Genomic DNA, 22742 nt, shown 5'->3' on the forward strand with positions numbered 1-22742 from the left:
TAGAGGTGTATACAATGTTTTATTTGGCTTTGATACCAAAACAATGCATATTTAAGTTTAGCTTTGAGTTGGGTGTGAACTTTTACCATGTAGGTTTTTTAAAAAGAAACTGTTACTAATTGTTTGAGTAATTGTTTCGCTCCTTGCTCATTAGATATATTTGTCAAGGTTCTTCTGTGTTTGAAAGCATCCCTGACTTTGTTGTAGGAATGGATGAAAAGGCCATGTTCAACAGCCGAACACCTAAAAAAACTAAAAGTAGAATAGCATGTATCATTAAATATGTTGAAGATGTGGTGTTTTGCTTTTTATTGTGATAAAAATCATGGACAGTGTAACTCTTACCAAAGCATCACACCTACTGCCTCGCCTTAACTAAACCAAGTTCCTCTTGTCTCAACAACACATGCTGTATGCTTTGGGTAATGTCGCCCTCTAGACACGAACACAGGTCCTGCCATTTCCCTTGTGTGTGTGTGTGGGGTGGGTGTGTGTGTGTGTGTGTGTGTGTGTGTGTTCACTCACATTTGTCTGCATGCTTCACGTCACACTCAAATGCCTTCTCAGAATCCGTGTTGACAATCATGACAGGGTTAGGAAAGGTTGTATTGCCATACTGTAGCAGGAATTGCATGGTTGCAGTGCATACCGTACCAAATGTTTGCACTAGTGCTAAAATATTCATCAGCGCAGATCTTGATTGAATATGTTTTTCAATAAATAAAGATAACCAAAACAGATTTAATCTGTCCCCCCCCCCCCCCCATGAATTGTATTGTTGAGTGTTTTGATTGTTTTGTGATGGGGTGTTTGTACTTGAGTTGTTAATGAATGTTTCTGACACAACCTGGATGTAAGGATGCACAGAACACTGTAACAGTGATGACAAAATGACTAATGAATAATGTACTTTTTTAATTTCCAGGCAAAAGATATTTGTAAATGAATTGCTGCAGTATTTATATTGTTTGTATGTGAATGTTGTTTTAAAGCCAAAATCAAATTTGCATTTTGGAGCATGTATATTTGAGTTTGAAATAAAGAAGTTTGCTTTTTACCTTTTAAATATGTAATGTGTTTCTCTCAAATTTCTCTGAACTTAATGTAAACCCAGTGTTTTTCTGGCTTTGGCCATTTCCAATTAAACATACTTGTTTTTATTTAATTAACAGGCTACTGAAGTTGTTGGTGGGATTCATCTATTTTTAATAATTAAGTTCATTACAGCTATCCATTAACATTTATACATACATTTAGGCCTACCTAAAACAGACAATGCAGAGGTTACTGCAAAATGTAAGAATGTTCGTTTTTGTGTGGGTGTTTTTCTTTTACTGTTTATAATGTTAGCCGATAACGTTGCCATACATATAGGCTGCTCATTTAAATCATTCTTTGAGATATACTTGCAGAACATAACGAACATTAGGCGGAAAAGAACCCTTTCAATGGCACATCTCTTTATGTTTCATTGGACACCGTGTGTGCTTCTGATACATGGTTGGTCTGCAGGCCTGTCAATTGAAATGAGCCATGACCCCTCGTTGAAGAACTTCCGGGTTTAGTCAGAATAATGAAAAACTAAGGTGGCTACCGCCATGTTTCTGAATGGAATATCTCAGGAGCATTTATTGCATTTTTAAGAATTTATCGTCATTACAGGATTCCGTACCTGTTGCTACCGGTTTGTTAAGTTAACCGGAATTTGGAGTGTTTATGTTTTGTCCGCGGAAGTGTTATTTGTCGCAGGTGAGTGTACATGGACCGGGTAGTGTTTTGTGTTTAGCATCCGGCTAACCCAATAAGCTAACCGTAAGCTTTTATTATTATTTCCCTTTTGGTTTGACTATTGGTAGGTTAATGAATGGCTTCAGTGCGTTGTACAAATGCTTAACAAGCATTCTCGTCTCTCTTTGCTTTGCTATTGCATATAATTATACATATACTGCACTTTTAACATACAGCGCCCGTTAGCAAGGCCGCCTGTGTTGTTCACGCCTAGGCCTTACTATAGCCCTCTGTAGGGACCGTAGCGACATAGCACTATCGCCATATAACGTTTCTATCGAGACGTCAATTGAGTGGAGAGGGTTGCAGTTACCAAGGGAGTAATGGTTTTTAATCGTATTTAAAGATTATTTTGTGGGTTTTGTTAGCCTCCCCTTTTCAGCTGATACGAAATAGACTAATTTAAATAGGCCTTTCTCAATTAGTCTTTACCATAATGAGATACTTGACTGTTCGTAATTAATTAGAACTAAGTTCACACACATTGGCTAAGGAATTACCTGATTCTTCAGACTCATGTTAAGTATAACGTTGTGAATATAAACATAAAAGTATATTCTTTGTTTGACCATTACTTTGGATGGTGCATTAAAGTATGTAAAGCTGCTAGATGGATATATTCATTTAATAGGCCCACAGCCTATATTTCTGTCTGGACATTCTCATTGCCATCACTACAACAGACTGTCAATGAATGTATAAGCAGCAACTAACAAAATCGTCTTGTTTGTGTGTGAATCAATCTGTTACCCTGTCTGGTTTAGATCTACAAGAATAATTAAGTACATTTAACTGACATTTGTTTATGTGCATGGGAATAAAATTATGCCAATTCCTCTTCTAGACTATTCCTTCAACATAACTATAGAACTGCGCAATGCACCATGGAGGAGGACCACCAAATTCCCAGCGGCAACTACAGCGATCTAAGTCCACAACAAATTCAGAGGCTGAGGAGCAGCAGCAGCAGGCCCTGGCGGTTACTCAGCAACAGCAAGTCGCCACCAACCACCCTCAGTCACTAGTGACTTCATTCACCTCTGCCACCACCGCAGCGAGTCCCTCGGCCCCACAATCCCCCAATTACCAGATCATCATGAGCCGCAGTCCGGTGACGGGCCAGAACATGAACATCACCCTGCAGAACGTGGGCCAGATGATGACCGCCGCAGGCAACCAGCAGATCACCCTCACATCCCTACCCCTTCAGAACCCAGCGTCGCCAGGCTTCCAGCACCAGACCTCGCAGTGGACCTCTTCTTACATCCAGGTGACCTCACCGCTCCCCCAGACCCTGCAGCCCCAGAGCCCCACTCAGCACAGCCCTGTTCCCCTGCAAGCAGTTCCCCGGCCTGGAGCTCCAACCCCCACTGCAGCCACGCTGGGACAGGGCCCCTCGTTGGAGTTGGTGGAGGGTGGTTTGCTGGTCCGTGGGATCAGCCTCGGGAGCCCTAATGGAAGTGGGCACTTCTGTTATCCGGAGGGCACAGGGCTGACCAGCCAGGTCCAGCTGACGATGTCTGGTGCACCTGGAGGAGCGCGTGAGAGGAGGCTCTCACAGCCACACTCTCAGACTGGAGGCACCATCCACCACCTGGGGCCTCAGAGCCCCGTAACAACAGGCTCTGCTCTCCAGACTCTGGGCAGCCCGGGGCACATCACCACCTCCAACCTGCCCCCCCAGATCAGCAGCATCATCCAGGGCCAGCTGGCACGCCCCATGATTTTCGAGAAGCCTGCCCACGGCATGGCGGCCGGTGTTGGGGCAGCCACGGCAACCTCGTTCGGAGTGCCCACCCCGATTCCCCCTTCCAGCCCGTCACTCACCAACCCTCTGCAGGGCCTTTCAAGCATGCCCCTCACGTCCACCGGAGCCTCTGTGAAGAAGATGGCTTCCAAGAAGCTGGAGGAGATTGTGCCGGCCACCCCCGAGGTGGCCCAGCTAAGGAAGCAGTGCTTGGAGCACCACAGCAAGAAGATGGAGGGCATGAAGGAGGTCTTCAAGGAGTACCTGATCGAGCTGTTTTTCCTCCAGCACCTGCAAGGCAACATGATGGACTACATGGCCTTCAAGAAGAAGCCGTGCGTCCCCCTCTACACCTACCTGCGGCAGAACGACCTCGACCTGGAGGATGAGGAGGACGAGGAGGAGCAGTCTGAGGTTATCAATGATGAGGTAGGAGAGAGATGTGCGCATGCGTTTCAGGCTTCCTCGTCAGCCCTGCTCCGCGCTCTCAGTTTGCACCCTTTTCCTCCCCCCCGATAGTGAATGTGTAACCAATAGGTTCTCTCTGCAAAGGCGAGATCTTTCAAAGGCCCCTCGGGGATCGAGGCTCCACATCAGGAAAGGGTTGTCCCCACCAATCACACTCACGAAACACACGTCCCTTAGTGTGCGAAGTCAGCGTTCAGCTCCTAGGCCAGCGCGGCGGTAGTGAGAGGTTGTTTTAGCACGTTCGTTTAGATGTTTAGCCCTCAAACACACGTTTCCATGCCAACCCCCCTCAGGTGAAGGTCGTGACCGGAAAGGACGGACAGACAGGGACTCCAGTTGCCATAGCGAAGCAGCTCCCACCCAACGTATCGGCCGCCTTCTCTGCTCAACAGCAGCCGTTCCAGGTGATGGAGACTCGAGTAGAATTTTGACGTTAGATGTTTTTTTTTTTTGGATGCGTTGCATAGAATACATCGCCATTGTAATGCATCTTTCCATCATCATCATCATCAGCTTTGTGAAGTAGGGGATTAGTCTGAATAGAAAAAGTTGTTGTCCAAGTTTTTTCATAGTGGTTCATACCTCAGCTTGTCGTTTGTTCAGGCTCATGCATGACCTGCATGTATCCATTTGCCTGTTACCTTTCTTGGTTTTTGTACCATAATTGATGGTAATATCACATTGACATCATGCTACTGTGCACTTGGAACATAAAGGACCAAGCATACAGTGGAAGATTATAAATCTTTTGCAATAGGACGGCAATTGCTTTGCAAGCATCAAAGAGACTGCTCCACTTAGTAAAGTGCCGAGCAATTCAGTGACCAGGAGAATTTGCCTTTGAAGTCCAAAAGTCTTTCTTCTTGTTTCAGGCTTCTTCCTCTGTAACTTTTAAACGAAAAGACACCTCTGACACTACTGCGATCTATAACACAATCTGCCTTTAATCCCAGTGCTTGTATGGTTTTCTTCACTGTAAACTTCAAATGTGCCCAAAAGGTTGAATTAAACCAGGCAAATTCGGACCACCACCAGCAGCAGCAGGTGCAGCATCAGGTGCAGCAGCAGTATCCTGGTTGTGTTTGAAGCCAAGTTGATACAGTTTTCCTGACTGGAAGCTTTCTGTTTTTTTGCAGGTGCACCAGGGGGGTGCTGGGGGCGGCCTCTCCAACCCCATGGATATCGAGATGTTAAAAAGGCAGCAGGCCATGGCCCAAGCAGGTAGGGCGTCACCAGTGGACGAAGCACAGGATATTTTCTTTTTTCTTTTCTTTTCTTTCTTTTTTTTCTTTTACTTTTGTTTTCTTTCCTACCCCCTTTAGTTTTCTCCAGTTTCTTTGCCTTTCCTTGTTTCCTTTTCTTCCCTCAGATTGCTTCTGCTTATACTCGGCACCTTACACCAGCGCTTTGTGTTTTGAGCCTGTAATTTGGGTATGGGGTTGACAGGGAGGTACTGGCGCCCTAACCCCTATGGCTGAATGCCCGCAGAGGGTCTTTGCTCTTTGCCAAGTGTACTTGTGTGTGTGTGTATGTGTGTGTTCATATGCGTGTGTGTGTGTGTTTTATTTCATTTTTTATTTTCCGTTACGAGGGTGTTGTGTGTTCTACACCCCAGATCAGGCTAAGAGATCCCGGATTGAAGTCGGTCGCCACGGGTTGATTTTCCAGCACCCTGCTGTAGCTCCTTTAGGATCACCTGGCGTGCCACTCCAACAGCTTATGCCAACAGCGCAAGGTAGGAATGCCGCTGGGGGTCGCCAAGCCTGGTTCTTGTTTTTTTTTATTGCTTAAGTTTCCGATGTGCGATCGGAGCCATCCATGTCAGGCTAAACATCCACTCTTTTGGAGAAAGCTCCAGCCCTTCATAAGCAGCAGCAGCAGCCACAGCCAGTCACTTGTCATCCAGTCGCAAGATCTACCCCCTGACATCTTGCCTTTCTAGTGTGATTGTCCAAATGGCAGTCAGGGATAAACAGGGAAGAAGAACCAAGTCATGAAGACCACAAAGGATCAATCCTACGTGTTCTCAAAGGGAAGACACCATGTCTTTATTTTGTCTTTCATGTATTGTTTGGTTTTTTCCGAATCATCCCGCTTCATCCATTCCTTGAGTTCTGAAGATTGGTTCTGATCTTCTTTGCTCGAAATGAACCTTTCCCGTGTTGCTGCATTTGGCTAATTGAAAGAAAAAGGTCACTCGACGAAAAAAAACACAGAAGAACCGAAAAAAAACGAAAAAACATCAAAGCGCTTTTCAGCGATCCATATTTGTGCGCACAAAATTATTTTGTGTTACTTCTCATTTTTCCGTTGGTTCTTACTTTGTTAGTAAGCGTCATATCCACTCCTCTTCCCATGCTCTTCTCCCTCTTTCCCAGAACTCATCATGTCCGTATTGTCAACCTGGATTATCAGTGCATCTCCGTCCTCTTGTGTCCGCCATCTAAAGGCTGTTGTTTTTATTCCTGAGTTCTTCAGCCATCATCATCTTTTGTTCCATTTTTCCCTTACGTTTTTGTCTTCGGTTCTGGTTCGACTTGGCTTCTTTCCCTCAGTTGTCGGCAGGGAATCTCCTTAGACCAGATACCCTCCCTGAAACAAAACGAAGGGAAAAAAATCCTCTGTTGACCTGTGTGTGTGTTGTTCTGTCCGTGTCCCCTCCCACTGAGGAGTTCTGGTGTGTCTATAGCTCAGTGCCAATGGCTAACCTCAGCCGGGTCTCTTGCTTCATGTGCAGGCATCCTGATGGTTCTGTATCTGGGTGATGCCCGTGTCTGTTGGCATCTTCAGTGTCCATATGCCTGCAGGCAGAGTTGTGCTTCTGTTGCCCGTGCAGCAAAATCTTGCTCACCCTAACCCTGCTTCAGGCCACACCCTCAGCTGTTTTTGTGCGTCTCCTTGTGTACCCTCCCTTCCCCTCCCCTCCACACCTCTGCTTTAAAATGTTTTAAGGCTCCCCCCAAATAAGACGAGATGACTGAAGCAGCCCTTATTGCCAGAGTACCTTGTGCTTCATGCTTGCAATATCTGTGGTGTCTTTGTGCTTACTGTTATCCTTTCATCTCCCTTCCTTTTTTCTCCTCTGTTCTCTTTTTCAGTTTGCTTTCTTTTATTTTGTTCTTAAAACTTTTTTCTTTTCTTTTTTTTTTTTTATTGAAGTCTTGTGGAAGTAAATGCATGGATTGATAATCAGTAGAGTCATTGTTTGATAAAAGCAGTTATTTAATTTTTTCATGAACATGACCATGATGGTTTCTGTCACTAGAAACATGTAGATTCCACGATGTGTTTTTTATGATTTCTAATATTAGTCATTGTACATTTCTAGTTCTCATTAGTTATCACCTTAGTAAGTATTCGTTTTAGTGAATATTTTTTTAAATATTTATACATCACTTCACGCTCTCCGATTATGTCTCCTCGTGGGACTTACAAGCTGTAGAACTGCTTGATAGAAATGATCTGATCTCTAAAGCAACAAAGGCAGCGATTCAGAATTGTCACCATACTACCTTCAGAGGGAAGAATGTCCCCACTATGTTCCAGCTCAAGTGTGTGTTGTTAGTAGAGTAATACTTTTTGTCTTAGATTGTGTCTGTAAGACAACTAAGTGTCAGAATGATCGTTAATGGTGCAATGCTAGAATGCTGCGATGGCTCGAGGCAATGAACAGGGATCTCTTCTGGACCCCCTCCTCGCTTCCCTTCTTCATATCCTCCTCTGTTTACTCTTCCTGTCCCTCTTATCTCTCCATCTAACCCATCCAACTCTCCCCTCCACACCCTGACCTGCTTGACATGCTCCTCGGCACCCCCCCTCCCTCCCCCAGGCGGCATGCCCCCTAATCCTCAGACGGTGCAGATCGCCGGCCAGAAGCCCATCCAGCAGCAGTATGACCCGTCCAAGGGCCCTCCCGTGCAGAACGCGGCCAGCCTGCACACCCCGCCACCCCAGCTGCCCAGCCGCCTCCCCCAGTTGGGGCTTTCCATGGCGGGATTGCCCCTGGCCCTGTCTCAGCAGCAGCAACAACAGCAGCAGCAGATGGTGCTGGAGGCCCAGGTCCAGCCCACCGGCGCCGCCCTGCAGGGCCAGGTGAAGTTGCAGGGGCTGCAGGCAGCGGGGGCAGCGGCAGCGGGGGCCGTGCTGGCAGCGGTGAACCCACACGCGCAGCTCCAGGCGCAGCTGCAGCAGCAGATGCAGCAGGGCCTGCACATCCAGATCCAGCAGCAGATCCAGCAGCCTCAGAGCATGCTGCAGCCTGGGCAGGCGGTGAGTCACGACGCCAGCAGTGTCTGAATGGTTCTGAATTATTAACACTTTTTTTCAGTGTAAAAATATCAAGTCAGGTGAAAACAGCCCCAATGTAATGTTTATAGTTGAGCTCCATAATTAGATTGAGGAAAAGTCAGATGTAATGTACATACGAGCCTGGTTCCCTCTATAATGCCAGAAAACAATCATTGAGTGTTTACATGTAGGATATGGAATGTTTCAGCAGTATCTCTGCTCCAAGTAATGTAGATGTCGCTAGCTGTTCTTCTGTCCTCTTCTGCACATAAATAACCTTTCTGTCTCTCCTTCATTCACTCCCTCTTCCAGACGGTGGCTCTGGTGCGCCCAGTGGCCGACCCCTCACTGGCTGGGGGCCAGCGTCTGATAACCAACTCCCTGCAGGCCGCCTCTCTCTCTCCTGCCCCCCTCTCCACGCCAGGCTCCCTGCCCACCCTGCTCACCTCCAGCGGGGTGCGGCCCGCCAACGCCCTCTCCAACCCCAGCCAGTCCAAGCTTGCCACAGCCAACGGAACCTCTTCGCTCAAGCTTCCCAGTGGGTCCCAGGGTTCTGCTGGCCAGTCATCACAGGAGAACTCCCAGGACAAGCAGGCCGAACAGGCCAAACTGGTGAGGAGCAAATGCTGGGAATCTGCATTCACCTCTCTAATATGGTGTGGAATTTGTTTGGTTTGGCCCAAAGAACAGAACAGCTAGGTTGTATCATATTTAGTGATGATGATGATGATGATGATGATATGCAGGTTGGCAGAATATTTCAAATGAGTTGGGGACTTGTGAGGTATGTAACGAACCCAGCTCACGGGCACGAAACATAAAGGGGAGGCCACACAGAATTTATGATATAATAATAATAATACGTTATTTATTAAGGGTTACAAGTATATAGTTATCTATTAATTATAGGAAAACATGTGGTGAATGTCAGTGTTGTGGAGAGAAACAAAAGATGTAATGTAAAGTCAGTTAAATGGTAATATAAAGCAAACGACGACGACGACAATCCAAATCCAACGAGTATCCACAAATCCAATTCCTATCCAAACACCAACGACCAATCCAAAACTCCAATCCAACGCTTCACGAATGCAGTCTGCTCAGGGCTTTTGTAGCCCCTCCAATTACTGCTACACCTGGTTCCAATCACCTGCTACACCTGCTCCCAATCAGCTGCTCTAGAGATAGACAGAACAGGCATGCAAATCTCATGGGGGCGGGGCCTAGACCCGCCAGGGTCGTAACAGGTATGATATCTGATTAGTCTTTTGTACACAGGTATGAGCTGTACATTCGTATTTATGGGTTTCTTAGTAAGGGTCCAAGTGGAGCTTGTTTGTTATGTAGTGTTGCAGTTAGCACATTAACTCATCGTATGCCTATAGTCATAGAGTGAGACAAATGAATGAAAGAAGGGCATCACAGAGGTCAGTATATTCTGCTACTGTGACTGAACTGACCATTATTCATATTCATTAACCAACATGCTTTCATTCAACACATGTTTTTGTGTAATATTGACGTGACTTGTGTGTTCACCGCTCACAGGAGAACCAGGTGCACCAGCGCATCGCAGAGCTGCGTAAAGAGGGCCAATGGTCGGCCAGCCGGCTGCCCAAGCTGCAGGAGTCGATTCGGCCCAAGTCTCACTGGGACTACCTGCTGGAGGAGATGCAGTGGATGGCTGCAGACTTTGCCCAGGAGAGGAGATGGAAGATGGCCGCCGCCAAGAAGGTTAGGCAGCCTACTGAGGAACAGGGATAAGAAGGAGTTGAATCAGGGGCTAAATTCACCCAGACGTCACAGTAGAGGAATACGCCATTATATATGCAGTTCTACGAAGCTTAGCTGATCTTTTTTTTATGCAAAGGTTCTACTCATCTTGTTTGTTAATGTTCTGCCCATCTCTGTGTTCAGCTGGTGCGCACATGTGCCCGTTACCATGACGAGCAGCGGAAGACAGAGGAGCGGGTGAAGAGGGAGGAGGAGCTCCGGCTGCGGCACATTGCCGGCACCATCGCCCGCGAGGTTGAGTTCTTCTGGTCCAACATTGAGCAGGTATGCTCTCTCCTCAGTCACTGTCTTCACTCCGCAGCTTTCAGATGGGCACGTCATGTATGAAGAACAAACAACATGGAGTGCATTGAGATGTGTAAACTTGGGCCAGATTAGGTTCAGTAGCAGGTGAACGGTAGGAAATGAGTTGAAGAGGCTCAATGGAAGTGTGAAGAATTGAAAACACAGTGTTAGTCAACTGTGCACAACCATAGGAACTAATTGAGTTGAAGGTGGAACTTGACATTGCTAGGAATTCTGAACTTGAACCTGAGATAAGATTTGTTTTAGAGGGCCAAAGATAGTTAAGTACTAGTTAGAGGGGATAGCATTAGAGGAAGGAAGAGGAAAGGTAGAGGAAGGAAGAGGAAGTGCAAGTTAGTAAAGTAGTTGCTCCCTGAAGAGTTGGGTCTTCAAGAGCTTCTTAAAGAAACACTATGCAACAATTTGACACTTTTTGAGGTATGGTTTGCAACTAGTTTTGGTACCATCCTCAAATTCATTTAGATAGCATATGGTCATGAGAAGGACAGATAAACACCTGTGTCTTCCCCACTAGCCGTCCAAGATATGCCCTATGTAGTTCTGTGTAATGGGCTGGAACCCTCTGCAAAAATGGAAGAAAAGCTTTCCCACGCCGGCAAGACATTGCCAGCTATACTGCCAAAAGACACCAGTTAGTTGGCAATCTTCTATCAGTGTCAGCTGGACTCTTGGTGATGTTTGCTAGGTTTTTGCATGCCTTTGAGGAAGTTAGCTTACTAGTTTTGGAATAGAACTCCGTATTGCTGCTTTAAAGGTAGAAAGTGAAGCCCCTGCTCGTGTAGTGCTAGGCAGCCCGTTCCACCAACGTGGAGCTACGAATGAGAATAGTCTAGATTGCTGTAGAGATACGTCCAGATTAGTTTACAGCTCCCTCAACATGGCACATACTCACATGGTGAATTCCAGGTAATTAATCCAAAAAATCTAAATCCGTGGTTATGTGTAATATGTAAATTGTTTTTTCCGTAGGTGGTGGAGATCAAACTGCGCTTTGAGATCTATGAGAAACAGCTGAGAGCCCTACGGCTGCAGAAAACAAGTATCAAAGGTCAGATTTCCTCAGTAAAATGGTTGGGGATGTTTTTCTACGGAGTGTGCCTTTCACAGCACTGTTACCGTATTACTGTGTCTGAACTCTACTTTGATGCATTCTATAGGGAAGAGCATGAAAGCAACGCCTTCAGCAAAAGAGGAGAGCGGGAAAGAAGCCTCAGCTGTAAGTGATCAACCTTTTTTTTCTTTTTTCTCCTTCTTCTTCAGCTTTTTCTCTCCTCGAACAAATCACTCACCATTTGAAGGGCCTGAGAGGTCACAGTGGCGAAGTTGTCTGATCTGATTGTGGTGTGTGCGTGCGCGCGCGCTCTCTCTCTATCTGTGTTCACTGTTAGCTGAAGTCCACTGTAGTCTCAGAAGTTGTTTGCTTTTGTCTCACATAAGATAAGATAAACTTGTATTAATCCCGTGAGGGAAATTCAGTTGTCATAGCAGCAAGGTAGTAGGAATAGGAATCAAGTATCTATATACATAACATCAAAAATAAATTAATACAAATTTGAATAAGAATAAAATAAATAGACAACATAGCACAACTCCGCTGGCGTACATTACATAAAACCTATGTTCGGTTGTGTTGGTTGTGGAGTCTGATGGCTACTGGCACAAAGGACTGGCCAAGGCGTTTTGTGGTGTGCCGAGGAGGGATCAGTCTGTGGCTGAACGTGCTCCCCATCTGCTGTAGCTCGTCATAGAGGGGATGGGAGGGGTTCCTCAGGATAGCATCCAGCTTCCTCCTCGTCCTCTCCTCCGCAACTGCCTCCAGGTTGTCCAGTTTGATTCCCACCACGGAGCCAGCCTTCTTTACCAGCTTGTTTATCTTGTTTGCATCCCTTGTGTTGATGTTACCCCCCCAACACACCACGCCAAAGAAGAGGACACTGGCTACTACAGACTGGTAGAACATCTGCAGCAGCCTATTGCATACTTTAAAGGACCTGAGACACCTGTAAAGGGCCTCAGTGTTGTCAGTCCAGTCTAGTTTGTTGTTAATATGTACACCCAGGAACTTGTAGTTGTCCTCCACCTCCTCCCCTCGGATGGTGATAGGGGTCGGGGCCCTCTTCTTGCTCCGCCGGTAGTCCAGGTGTAGGAGACAGGCTGGGGCTGTGATCTGGGAGGGGGCATGGTTCTGCCTCCTGGGGTGGGGGCTGGTGGTGGGGGGAGACAAGGTGTGAGTGGGGGCACTGGTGGTGGTGAGTGGGGACTCAGGCTGGGGTAGTGGGCTGAGGGCGACAGGAGGCGAGGTGTGAGTGCGGGCACCGGTGGAGATGATGAGTGGCATATCCCTTAGTGTAATGGAGAGATTCATAGATATTTTCTGTCTTGTTACCTCCCTTTCACAGGAGCAGCGATCTTCCTCACGCCGGAAGAGAAAGAACAGCTCCTCCCTGACTGATGAAGAAGGTAAAATACAGGCCAAATGTATTCAAATAAATAAGCCTATTTAGTCTGACATTCACTTACGTATGGGGGGGGGGGGTCATGTATGGATACCAGTTGGCTGTGTACTAACTTACTCTGTCTGTCTGTCTGTCTGTCTGTGTGTGTGTGTGTGTCACCAGTGGAGGATGAAGAGGGCACCATAGAGGAGCAGGAGGCCATGGAGGTGGAAGCAGAACAGAAGGCAGAAGTAGAGGAGCTCAATAAAGAGGGTCAGTGGAGATGCCTCGTCATGTTGTGTACAGACGCTTACATCCGGGCGCAGCCATGGTTTTAACACTGTTTCCTGGGATTCTCTCTCTCTCTCTCTCTCTCTCTCTCTCTCTCTAGCTGAGGTGCCTCTGGATGCGCTGGTGAAGCAGTACGCTGGCGCCTACGCTGAAGACTTTGAATGGCCGCAGCCTCCCTCCCAGAGTGAGGACGAGAAGGATGACGTTGAAGGTGAGAACTCTTTCTGTTCAGTCACACGCGTTCAGGTTCTACTCCGTTGCTGAACTCCTGCGTGATCCTGTGCCATACATATGCTATACATACAGTTAGGTCCATAAATATTTGGACATTGACACAATTTTCATCATTTTGGCTCTGTACACCACCACAAAGGATTTAAAATGAAACTTTAAGTGCAGACTTTCAGCTTTAATTTCAGGGTATTTACATCCAAATCAGGTGAACGGTGTAGGAGTTACAACACATTTTATATGTGGCCCCCCCCCCTTTTTAAGGGACCAAAAGTAATTGGACAATTGGCTGCTCAGCTGTTCCATGGCCAGGTGTATGTTATTCCCTCATAAAGGGAGTTCGTTATTTCATTGACAAGGAGCAGATAAAAGGTCTAGAGTTAATTTCAAGTATGGTATTTGTGTTTGGAATCTGTTGCTGTCAACTCTCAATATGAAGTCTAAAGAGCTGTCACCATCAGTGAAGCAAGCCATCGTTAGGCTGAAAAATCAAAACAAACCTATCAGAGAGATAGCAAAAACATTAGGTGTGGCCAAATCAACTGTTTGGTACATTCTTAAAAAGAAAGAACGCACTGGTGAGCTCAGCAACACCAAAAGACCCGGAAGACCACGGAAAACAACTGTGGTGGATGACAGAAGAATTATTTCCCTGGTGAAGAAAAACCCCTTCACATCAGTTGGCCAGATCAAGAACACTCTCCAGGAGGTAGGGGTATCTGTGTCAAAGTCAACAATCAAGAGAAGACTTCACCAGAGGAAATACAGAGGGTTCACCACAAGATGTAAACCATTGGTGAGTCTCAAAAACAGGAAGACCAGATTAGAGTTTGCCAAAAAACATCTAAAAGAGCCTGTACAGTTCTGGAACAACATCCTATGGACAGATGAGACCAAGATCAACTTGTACCAGAATGATGGGAAGAGAAAAGTATGGAGAAGGGAAGGAACTGCTCATGATCCAAAGCATACCACCTCATCAGTAAAGCATGGTGGAGGTAGTGTTATGGCGTGGGCATGTATGGCTGCCAATGGAACTGGTTCCCTTATATTTATTGATGATGTGACTGCTGACAAAAGCAGTAGGATGAATTCTGAAGTGTTTCGGGCAATATTATCTGCTCAGATTCAGCCAAATGCTTCAGAACTCATAGGACGGCGCTTCACAGTGCAGATGGACAATGACCCGAAGCATACTGCAAAAGCAACCAAAGAGTTTTTTTAAGGCAAAGAAGTGGAATGTTCTGCAATGGCCAAGTCAATCGCCTGACCTAAATCCAATTGAGCATGCATTTCACTTGCTGAAGACAAAACTGAAGGGAAAATGCCCCAAGAACAAGCAGGAACTGAAGACAGTTGCAGTAGAGGCCTGGCAGAGCATCACCAGGGAAGAAACCCAGCGTCTGGTGATGTCTATGGGTTCCAGACTTCAGGCTGTCATTGACTGCAAAGGATTTGCAACCAAGTATTAAAAGTGACAATTAGATTTATGATTATGTTAGTTTGTCCAATTACTTTTGGTCCCTTAAAAAGGGGGGGCCACATATAAAATGTGTTGTAACTCCTACACCGTTCACCTGATTTGGATGTAAATAGCCTGAAATTAAAGCTGAAAGTCTGCACTTAAAGCACATCTTGATTGTTTCATTTCAAATCCATTGTGGTGGTGTACAGAGCCAAAATGATGAAAATTGTGTCAATGTCCAAATATTTATGGACCTAACTGTAAGTTATGCAGCCTTCACAGACGTCTCAAACCGTCCTTCGCCCTTATTCTCGTTTCCTCCGTAACAGAGATGGAGGCGCCGCTGGGTAGCCCCCACGAGGCGGTGCTGATCGACTCGCTGCTGAGTATGGAGCAGAGCCGGGGGGCCGACAGCACCTCATCGGCCGACGGCAGCAAGCCCCCCAAGGACATCGCCGAGGTGGCCTCTGCCACGGAGCTCATCCTGCCCAAGGGCCAGGCCAAAACAAGCTGCACTGTGAGTGCCCTGGCATCTAACATGTATTTTGGGGGGGGGGGGGGGGGGCACATGTCATTTTGGCGGTCATTTATTAGTTAATGAGCACTTTCAATAAATCTGCTGAGGCTCCAACTGTGACCTAAAGTGCTCTTTGCTGTCATCTGATCAGAGTGGATCTTGTCTGTGGTTACATGTGAATTTGCGTTGATTTATATAGCAGACATTTTTTTGTGTAAGTGACTTGGGAGGGAGTGAGTGAAGATTGAATAAGTATTCATCTGTTCTTACACTCTCTCCTCTCATTCCTTCTGTATCTTTTTTCCTTCTCCCTTTTTGTCTCCCAGGCGCGTTTCCAGCCTGCGTCCCTGTTGCACGGCTCTCTCAGAGACTACCAGCAGGTTGGGGTGGACTGGCTGGCCAGCCTGCACAGGAAGCACCTGAACGGGATCCTGGCCGACGAAGCTGGCCTGGGCAAGACCGTGCAGACCGTGGCCTACATGGCCCACCTGGCCTGCAATGAGGGTGAGTCAGAGCCAGAGGAAGAACCAGTAGCTCAACCAGAGGAAATTCCCAGAGCCCACCTAGTGTATTGTGCAATGTGCCTCAAAATTCTTACAGTGTGGTTAGTTAGAAACTTTCTTTATCCAGTGCCAGATGGACTTGTAGGTAACGATGTTGTGACCCTCAGAAGGTCAGGCCTTGCCAATATGGAATGGTTGATTTGAGTGAGGGTTTTGTGCTCTCAGACAGTGATTTGATCAGAGCCAGAGGAAGAGGAAGAACCAGTAGCTCAACCAGGGGAACTTCCCAGAGCCCACCTAGACCGAGAGATTGATCCATCCTTTGTACTGCTTCTATCTAAATGGATGAAGTTATGTGTCCTGGACAGTGTCAATCAGAATAATCACCTGTTGCACTATAGAGTGTGATCTCTTCTCTCTGTTTAATCGGTTTTTGGTTTGCTTGATTTGTGTCTGTGTCTGTGTGTGTGTGCGCGCGTGTGTGTGTGTGTGTGCGCGCCTGTGTCTCAATGTTGTGTGTTTGTGTGTGATGCAGGTGTCTGGGGTCCTCACCTGGTGGTGGTGCGCAGCAGTAAGCTGCTGAGCTGGGAGATGGAGTTTAAGCGCTGGTGCCCTGGCCTGAAGATCCTGCTGTACCTGGGCAGCCCACGCGAGCGCAGATACACCAGAAGGGTACAGTCCTCTCTCCAAATCCTTCCGTGCCTTCAGAAGAGCACAGACACAATCCCTGATCATAGCCAATGTTGTTGAAATGTAGCACAATCTACGAAGAGTTGGCCCAAGTTGTGGGAGGATTTATATACATCCAACCAGTAAAACGAATATCCAACACTTGAAATGGAGAGCCATGTTTTGAAAATGAAAGCTAAAGTTATCAGCAGATAACGCTAGAAAATGTCAGGGTAGTGTTGACCCAGCAGGTAGCAGGTTGCTCCTGTCCTAATGAAAACCGTTACAGAGTTTCTCTGAAAAGTATTGTACAAGGTTACACAATTGAAGCTCATTTAATGTGTGTCTGTCTGTCTGTGTGTGTATGCTGATGCAGTGGTGGTCCGAGGCGAATAGCTTCCACGTGTGCGTCACGTCTTACAAGCTGCTGATGAAGGACCAGAGTCACTTCCTGCGTCGCCGCTGGAGCCACCTGGTGTTGGACGAGGTGCAGTTGCTCAAGAGCATGAATGAGAAGCAGTGGGAGACCATCTTCACCATCAAGAGGTCAGTCAGCCTACTCACACACTCACAGACCCTCCTCTGTGCCCGAGGTTCTATTTGTAGGGCTAATGGCTAGCTCAGACGGGGCGTTGGATCCGTCAACGTTGACAGAGAAATAGAAACTACAATGTAAAACCCTGTTATTGTAACTGAAAAATACATCTGAGGGGATTTGCGAGGTGTCTGAGCCAGCTATCTAATGTTAACACAATAGGCAGGTAACTACCCACAAGGTAAACAGCTCGCTAGCAGCATGATTGGTTGTTGACCTATCAATCTCACTATAAAAGTCTCCGTTATCAACGCAACCCCTTGCGCCAGACACGCCCTCTGTTATCCATCAAGCGTCTGAGCCAGGCGTAAGTGGTGGCTTTGTGGATGAAAGCATCTGTTAATAAACATAAATGTCCGTAATGGAAATCCTGCCATTTTTATTGTATTCTGAATCAGGCAACACGGTTCCAAAAGTATGAAACTTAAAAAAAAAATGATAAACGTGTTAAAATGTGCCTTGCGTATATTGCTCTTGTGCACACGCTAATCTCGTCCCTTTGTTGGTGTGTCCACTGCAGCCAGCAGAGGATCCTGCTGATTAACAACCCTCTGCAGAACACGTTGAGGGAGCTGTGGACCATGATCCACTTCCTGCTGCCTGGCATCACCAGACCCTACACAGACTTCCCCGTCAAGGCCGGCACCGACCAGAACCAGGACTACTGTCACAAACTCGTCATCAGACTCCACAGGGTGTGTAGAAACATATGTACACACACACACACACACACACACACACACACACACACACACACACACACACACACACAGGGACGTAGATACAAACCTTGAGTTCTGCCATGCTTATCTGCATTAGCTATGTGTGATGTTGCAGTAGGGTGGGTTTGTGGAAGGGGTTTGACTTCCCTCTCGCTGCTTTCAGATGATCCAGCCGTTTATTCTGCGTCGCTCCAAGCGAGAGGTGGAGAAGCAGCTGCCCAAGAAGTACGAGCACATCCTCAAGTGCCGCTTATCCGTGCGACAGAAAAGCTTATACGACGATGTCCTCACTCAGCCCAGGTGAGACACACACACACACACACACACACACACACACACACACATACTCCAATGTGAGGATGCATCAGAAATATGTGGTAACAAAATAGACCATTAGGATATCTGTGAACTGCCAATTGAAGTTATACTGATAACAGGGTTGGAAACATGTCCACAATCCTGCTTAATGACTTATCACACTGTACCCTCTTTCACCCCCTAGTGCTCAGGAGGCCCTGAAGACGGGCCACTTTGTGAGCGTGCTGCAGGTGCTGATGCAGCTGCAGCGGATCTGCAACCATCCGGACCTGCTGCAGCCGCGAGACACGCACAGCTCCTACGCGTGCCAGCCGCTGGTCTACAACACCCCCTCTCTGCTGCTCAACGCACTGCAGCGAGACCAGCGCGAGGTGAGAGAGATGAGACCTGTCTGTCTGTCTGTCTGTCTGTCTGTAGACCTGTTGGGGAAATAGAAAGAGGCGATAGTGCTGCCAACCTCAAACAAAGTGCAGAATAAAGCAAAGAATTCAAAGCAAAGGTATCTGGGTGTGTTTGAATCTCAAAAATAAAGGGTCAGGCCTAGGCTGCTACTCAAAAGGCATTAATATAGTACGTTGGAGCTCAGGTCTTTTTTCCTTTATCCAGTTTACTCATAACCTAACTCATCACTGAAGGAAGAAGCAACCCTCCAACTCTTGTAAAAAGCTTAGACTGTTTTTATTATGGCACTAAATATGTGTGTGTGTGTGTGTGTGGCAGAGCTTGGACCTGTCCTTGTTCGACCTGATCAGTAACGAGAACAAGCTGAGTCGCTATGAGACTGAAGAGGTCATCCCCAAACTGAAGGTGACCCGGCAGCTCATCGAGGAGATCCACAGCGCCCCTGAGCCACCACCCAGACCCAAAGCCTGCAAGATCAAGCCCATGAAGTATGTAGCACACACACACACACACGTATGTGGATTTACACACAAAAAATATGGTTCTAGTGCACAAACTTTTATGACCCAAAGGCCCGTGTTATCCCATAACCGCCTGTGAAGTGGAAAATATTGGTCTGATGTTAGAACCATCGATAAAAAAAACATTTGACGCCTTCGCCTGGTCAGTCCACTTTAGCTCTACATTGTGTCTCCTCAGGTTATTCCAGCCCGTGCAGTATGGCACCAAGCCTGAGGGCCGCCTGATAGCCCTGACCAGCACCACCCAGGCCCAGCGGACCACTGCCAGCACCACTGCCCCCGCCACCACCACTGCTGTGACCACCACTACGGCACAGCCCAGGGGCAAGTCACCACTCACTACAGCAACTTCCACACAGGGTAAGAGTGGACGTGACACACATACACGCACACACACACACAAACACACAAACACACACACACGCACACATACACACACACAAACACGCACACATACACACACATACATACACACACACAAACACGCACACATACACATACATACACACACACACTCACCCACACACATACACACACACACATACACACACACACACACACACACACTCACCCACCCACACAAGATGATGTAAGAACAATAATGTTTTCTATGCAAACACACACACACATAGTTTATTATTATTTTTTAATTATTTTTTTTACACACTGTTTTGTGTGGGGGGAAGGGAGGTTTGCTGTGTGTTAACTGGAAGTTTTGCTGTGGTATGTTGATGACTAATTAACCTTTGGAAAGCAGAACCTTGATGCTTGATTTTAACTTGGATTTAACTAATCAGTGTTTAAAAACTGCAACTTTGTAGAGATCTAAGCTTCAATAACTGTTTGCATTTTGCGTCTGTGTCTAAGGTTAACATTCTGTCCTAAGAATCCTTGAATGCACTTTCATGATTCAGGGGCCCCGTCGTCATCAAACTATGTCGTGGAAAAGCTAGTCATTGGAGTCATTCCATTTCGTCATCCCTCTTGCCATATAGGCTGCTCAATGCTACAGTGATGTTATTGTCTTAAGATGGCCTTCCTAACAGTAGATGCCTTGACCCCCCTCCGTCAACCCCAACCCCTTCCTTCCATTATCACTCCACAGCGGTTCAGACGGCCTCCTCCTCTGCCCCTCCAAAGGGGGCGGGAGGCGTCCCAATCCCTGCCCCCCTCCCCACGGGCGCTGCCCCGCCCCGGGCAATCGCGCCCCCACAGCAGGCCCTCCAGCCTGGCCTGGTCTCCCAGAGGCTGGTCCTCAGCACCCAGGCCCAGGCACGCCTGCCTAGTAAGTGGGCTCATCCGTCACCCTCTTCCTTCCTTCCCTCCCTCCCTTTTTTTCTTTTTCAAGAATGAGCGGCAGACTGCAGATTATTCCTAGCTTAAAGCACAATTATATTTGAAAACTAAAAACGGTGAACTATAATATATTTCATTATATATTGAGACTGAATGGAGAGTTCGGAGCACCTCTGTGGGCTTGTGGGAACGGTCCTCCTGGTAGGCCCTCTCTCACCCTCTTCCACACAAAGACTCCCGCATGATCACTCCTCAACTTGATCAGTCATTATCTCAACCGGGTTTATCCCCGTCTTTCTCCTCCCCCTCTTCCTCAACCTTGGTTCTCTCATTTAACACTAATCCCTTTTTTTCTGAGCCTGCAGAGCTACGGGATAAGACCCCTACGGCACCCAAGAAAGGCTTTGGTGTCAGTTTCTCTCCTCCTTTTTTTCCTCCTCCCCTCCCTCTTTTAGTTGATTAACGTATGTTTTTTTTTATTTTTTTCTCAGTTAGGTTTTGGTTTGTTTGTCTGGGATCCTCTGTGAGGATGTGCACTGGCGAGCATGTTGATGCGGGGCCATGCTTTTCCCCGGTGGCTTTCCCCCGCACTGCCTTACCCCTCACCTAGCACACCAGAGACCACGCTCAACCACACCGCCTCAGAGCAGAACTCTAACCTGCACACATTCACCTAGTGGCAGGACGCAGTGAAGTACACAAACATAAACTCACACACACACACCATCATACTCATACAGAGCCACTCATAGACATATTATATACACACACCAAAACACAAGGTTAAGAATAGAAATTCAGTTGAGCCCGCTGCACTGTCATACATGGGTTTATTGCGAGAACATCCGCATCACCTGAAATAATCAGGCTCTGATGTTGTGTGGTTGAGCAGGCAGTTGAATGCACTGTGCATCTTAAACTGACAAACTTTGTTTGTTTCAGGCTTCTGTCTCTGTTGAAGACTGTCGTGTTTTTCTTTTGGTTGTTTTCAGCCCAACCCCACCACCCTTTAGGGTTTGGTTACAGTTTGACAAGACCCACTTATTTTTAACCCACCCTGGTTGTGCATGTTCTAGTTGTGTTGGGCACAGTTTTAACTAACCAAGATACTGTTGGATTTGATGTTTTGGATTTGATGTTTGCAGCTTAATTTTCAACACTGGTTCGTGTGATGTTATTTAATTTAAACTCTGTGTGTGTGCGTTTGTGTGTGCGTTTGTGCGTTTGTGTGTGTGTGTGTGTGTGTTCCTTTGTCTGTGTCCTATGCTGTGTGTCACTCCCTCAATGTGTTTGTGTGTGTTTGATCTTCCCTGTTATCCTTTACGTTTCCTGCATCATTCTCGTTTGTGCGTTTTGTGTCTGACTGTGTGTGTGCACGTGTGTCCTCTCTCCCCTGTGTGTGTGTGTGTGTGTGTGTGTGTGTGTGTGTGTGCGCGCGTGTGTGCGTGTGCGTGCGTGCGTGCGTGCGTGTTCTCCCCCGTTGAAGGTGGAGATGTGGTGAAGATCGCCCAGCTGGCATCTCTCGCCGGTGGCACTGGTGGCAGTCAGGGCCGCGTGGCCCAGCCTGAGACCCCCGTCACACTGCAGTTTCAGGGTAACAAGTTCACGCTCTCGCCCAGCCAGCTGCGGCAGCTCACCACTGGCCAGCCCCTGCAGCTGCAAGGTACTCTGGGTAATGTATAACCAATGTTCACACTCTCTTATTTTTTCACCACTTGCGCTGCGCTCTCTCAAAAAAGATAACTGGGATGTATTTTTCTCCAGTCAGGTTCCTCTCTCTCTCTCTCTCTCGACTGACGTTAATATGACGTTGTAAGGACAAACCCACAGTAACAGCCCCTCCATTGGCCAGTGTTCTGATGCATACAGACCCCCAGAATGATTCTAACACACTCTTCCTGTCTCTATCTGTTCATAGGTAACATCCTGCAGATCGTCTCGGCTCCAGGCCAGCCGTTGCTACGGCCACAGGGCTCCATGGTGATGCAGACGGTCCCCCAGCAGCCGGTCGCCGTGCCCAACGCCACCCCCAGCACCCCTGGGACCCCTCCGCCAACCTCTGCTACACCCGCGGCTGCTGCGGCTGCTGCCCCCTCAAACACCCCACAGCCAGGTGAGGCCAGGAGCCAGATATATGGAGAGGCTCATGACTGCAGCCCCTACTGAGCGTACAAGAACGAGTCTAATAAATGTTTCCATGTTGCTAGTAGATCATATACAAGAGGTATTAACACTTGTATATAACTGCGAGCGTCAATGAAATCTGCGTTATAAGTGTTCAGAATGAAGAACCTCGCTGTTATATCAAAGGCAACATCTGCAGATCTTTAGTAGCCTAGTATTGACTGGTTTGTTATGCTTGTGTGCCAAAAGCACACCACTAATGC

At 47.2% G+C, this 22742-nt stretch overlaps 2 protein-coding genes across 7 annotated transcripts in view; both read left to right on the top strand.

The window, feature by feature from the left end:
* ulk1a (unc-51 like autophagy activating kinase 1a) overlaps nt 1-1068 on the top strand; it is a 27171-nt gene extending 26103 nt beyond the window's left edge. For all 3 annotated transcript variants that reach the window (XM_012815984.2, XM_031570319.1, XM_031570320.1), the window contains exon 28: nt 1-1068. This exon is cut by the window's left edge and continues 1179 nt beyond it. The gene's annotated coding sequence lies outside the window, so the exon portion shown is untranslated.
* A 501-nt stretch (nt 1069-1569) lies between these two features.
* The window catches only part of ep400 (E1A binding protein p400), a 37270-nt gene continuing 16097 nt past the window's right edge, over nt 1570-22742 (top strand). The window contains exons 1-26 of one of the 4 annotated variants that reach the window (XM_031570322.2): nt 1570-1749; nt 2633-3964; nt 4297-4407; nt 5140-5224; nt 5619-5738; nt 7833-8272; nt 8603-8902; nt 9839-10024; nt 10208-10348; nt 11360-11438; nt 11548-11606; nt 12790-12850; nt 13009-13098; nt 13217-13327; nt 15142-15329; nt 15656-15833; nt 16368-16504; nt 16878-17047; nt 17617-17791; nt 17982-18118; nt 18321-18507; nt 18857-19026; nt 19238-19419; nt 20165-20344; nt 21839-22027; nt 22274-22468. In XM_031570322.2, the coding sequence (XP_031426182.1) occupies nt 2666-3964; nt 4297-4407; nt 5140-5224; nt 5619-5738; nt 7833-8272; nt 8603-8902; nt 9839-10024; nt 10208-10348; nt 11360-11438; nt 11548-11606; nt 12790-12850; nt 13009-13098; nt 13217-13327; nt 15142-15329; nt 15656-15833; nt 16368-16504; nt 16878-17047; nt 17617-17791; nt 17982-18118; nt 18321-18507; nt 18857-19026; nt 19238-19419; nt 20165-20344; nt 21839-22027; nt 22274-22468 (5170 nt within the window). In that variant the 5' untranslated portion in view covers nt 1570-1749; nt 2633-2665. The remainder of the gene's footprint in view (nt 1750-2632; nt 3965-4296; nt 4408-5139; nt 5225-5618; nt 5739-7832; nt 8273-8602; nt 8903-9838; nt 10025-10207; nt 10349-11359; nt 11439-11547; nt 11607-12789; nt 12851-13008; nt 13099-13216; nt 13328-15141; nt 15330-15655; nt 15834-16367; nt 16505-16877; nt 17048-17616; nt 17792-17981; nt 18119-18320; nt 18508-18856; nt 19027-19237; nt 19420-20164; nt 20345-21838; nt 22028-22273; nt 22469-22742) is intronic. The other 3 variants (XM_031570324.2, XM_031570323.2, XM_042708226.1) reach the window with 3 other exon arrangements.

This window comes from Clupea harengus, chromosome 7 (genome assembly GCF_900700415.2).
Source record: "Clupea harengus chromosome 7, Ch_v2.0.2, whole genome shotgun sequence".
NCBI lineage: Eukaryota > Metazoa > Chordata > Actinopteri > Clupeiformes > Clupeidae > Clupea > Clupea harengus.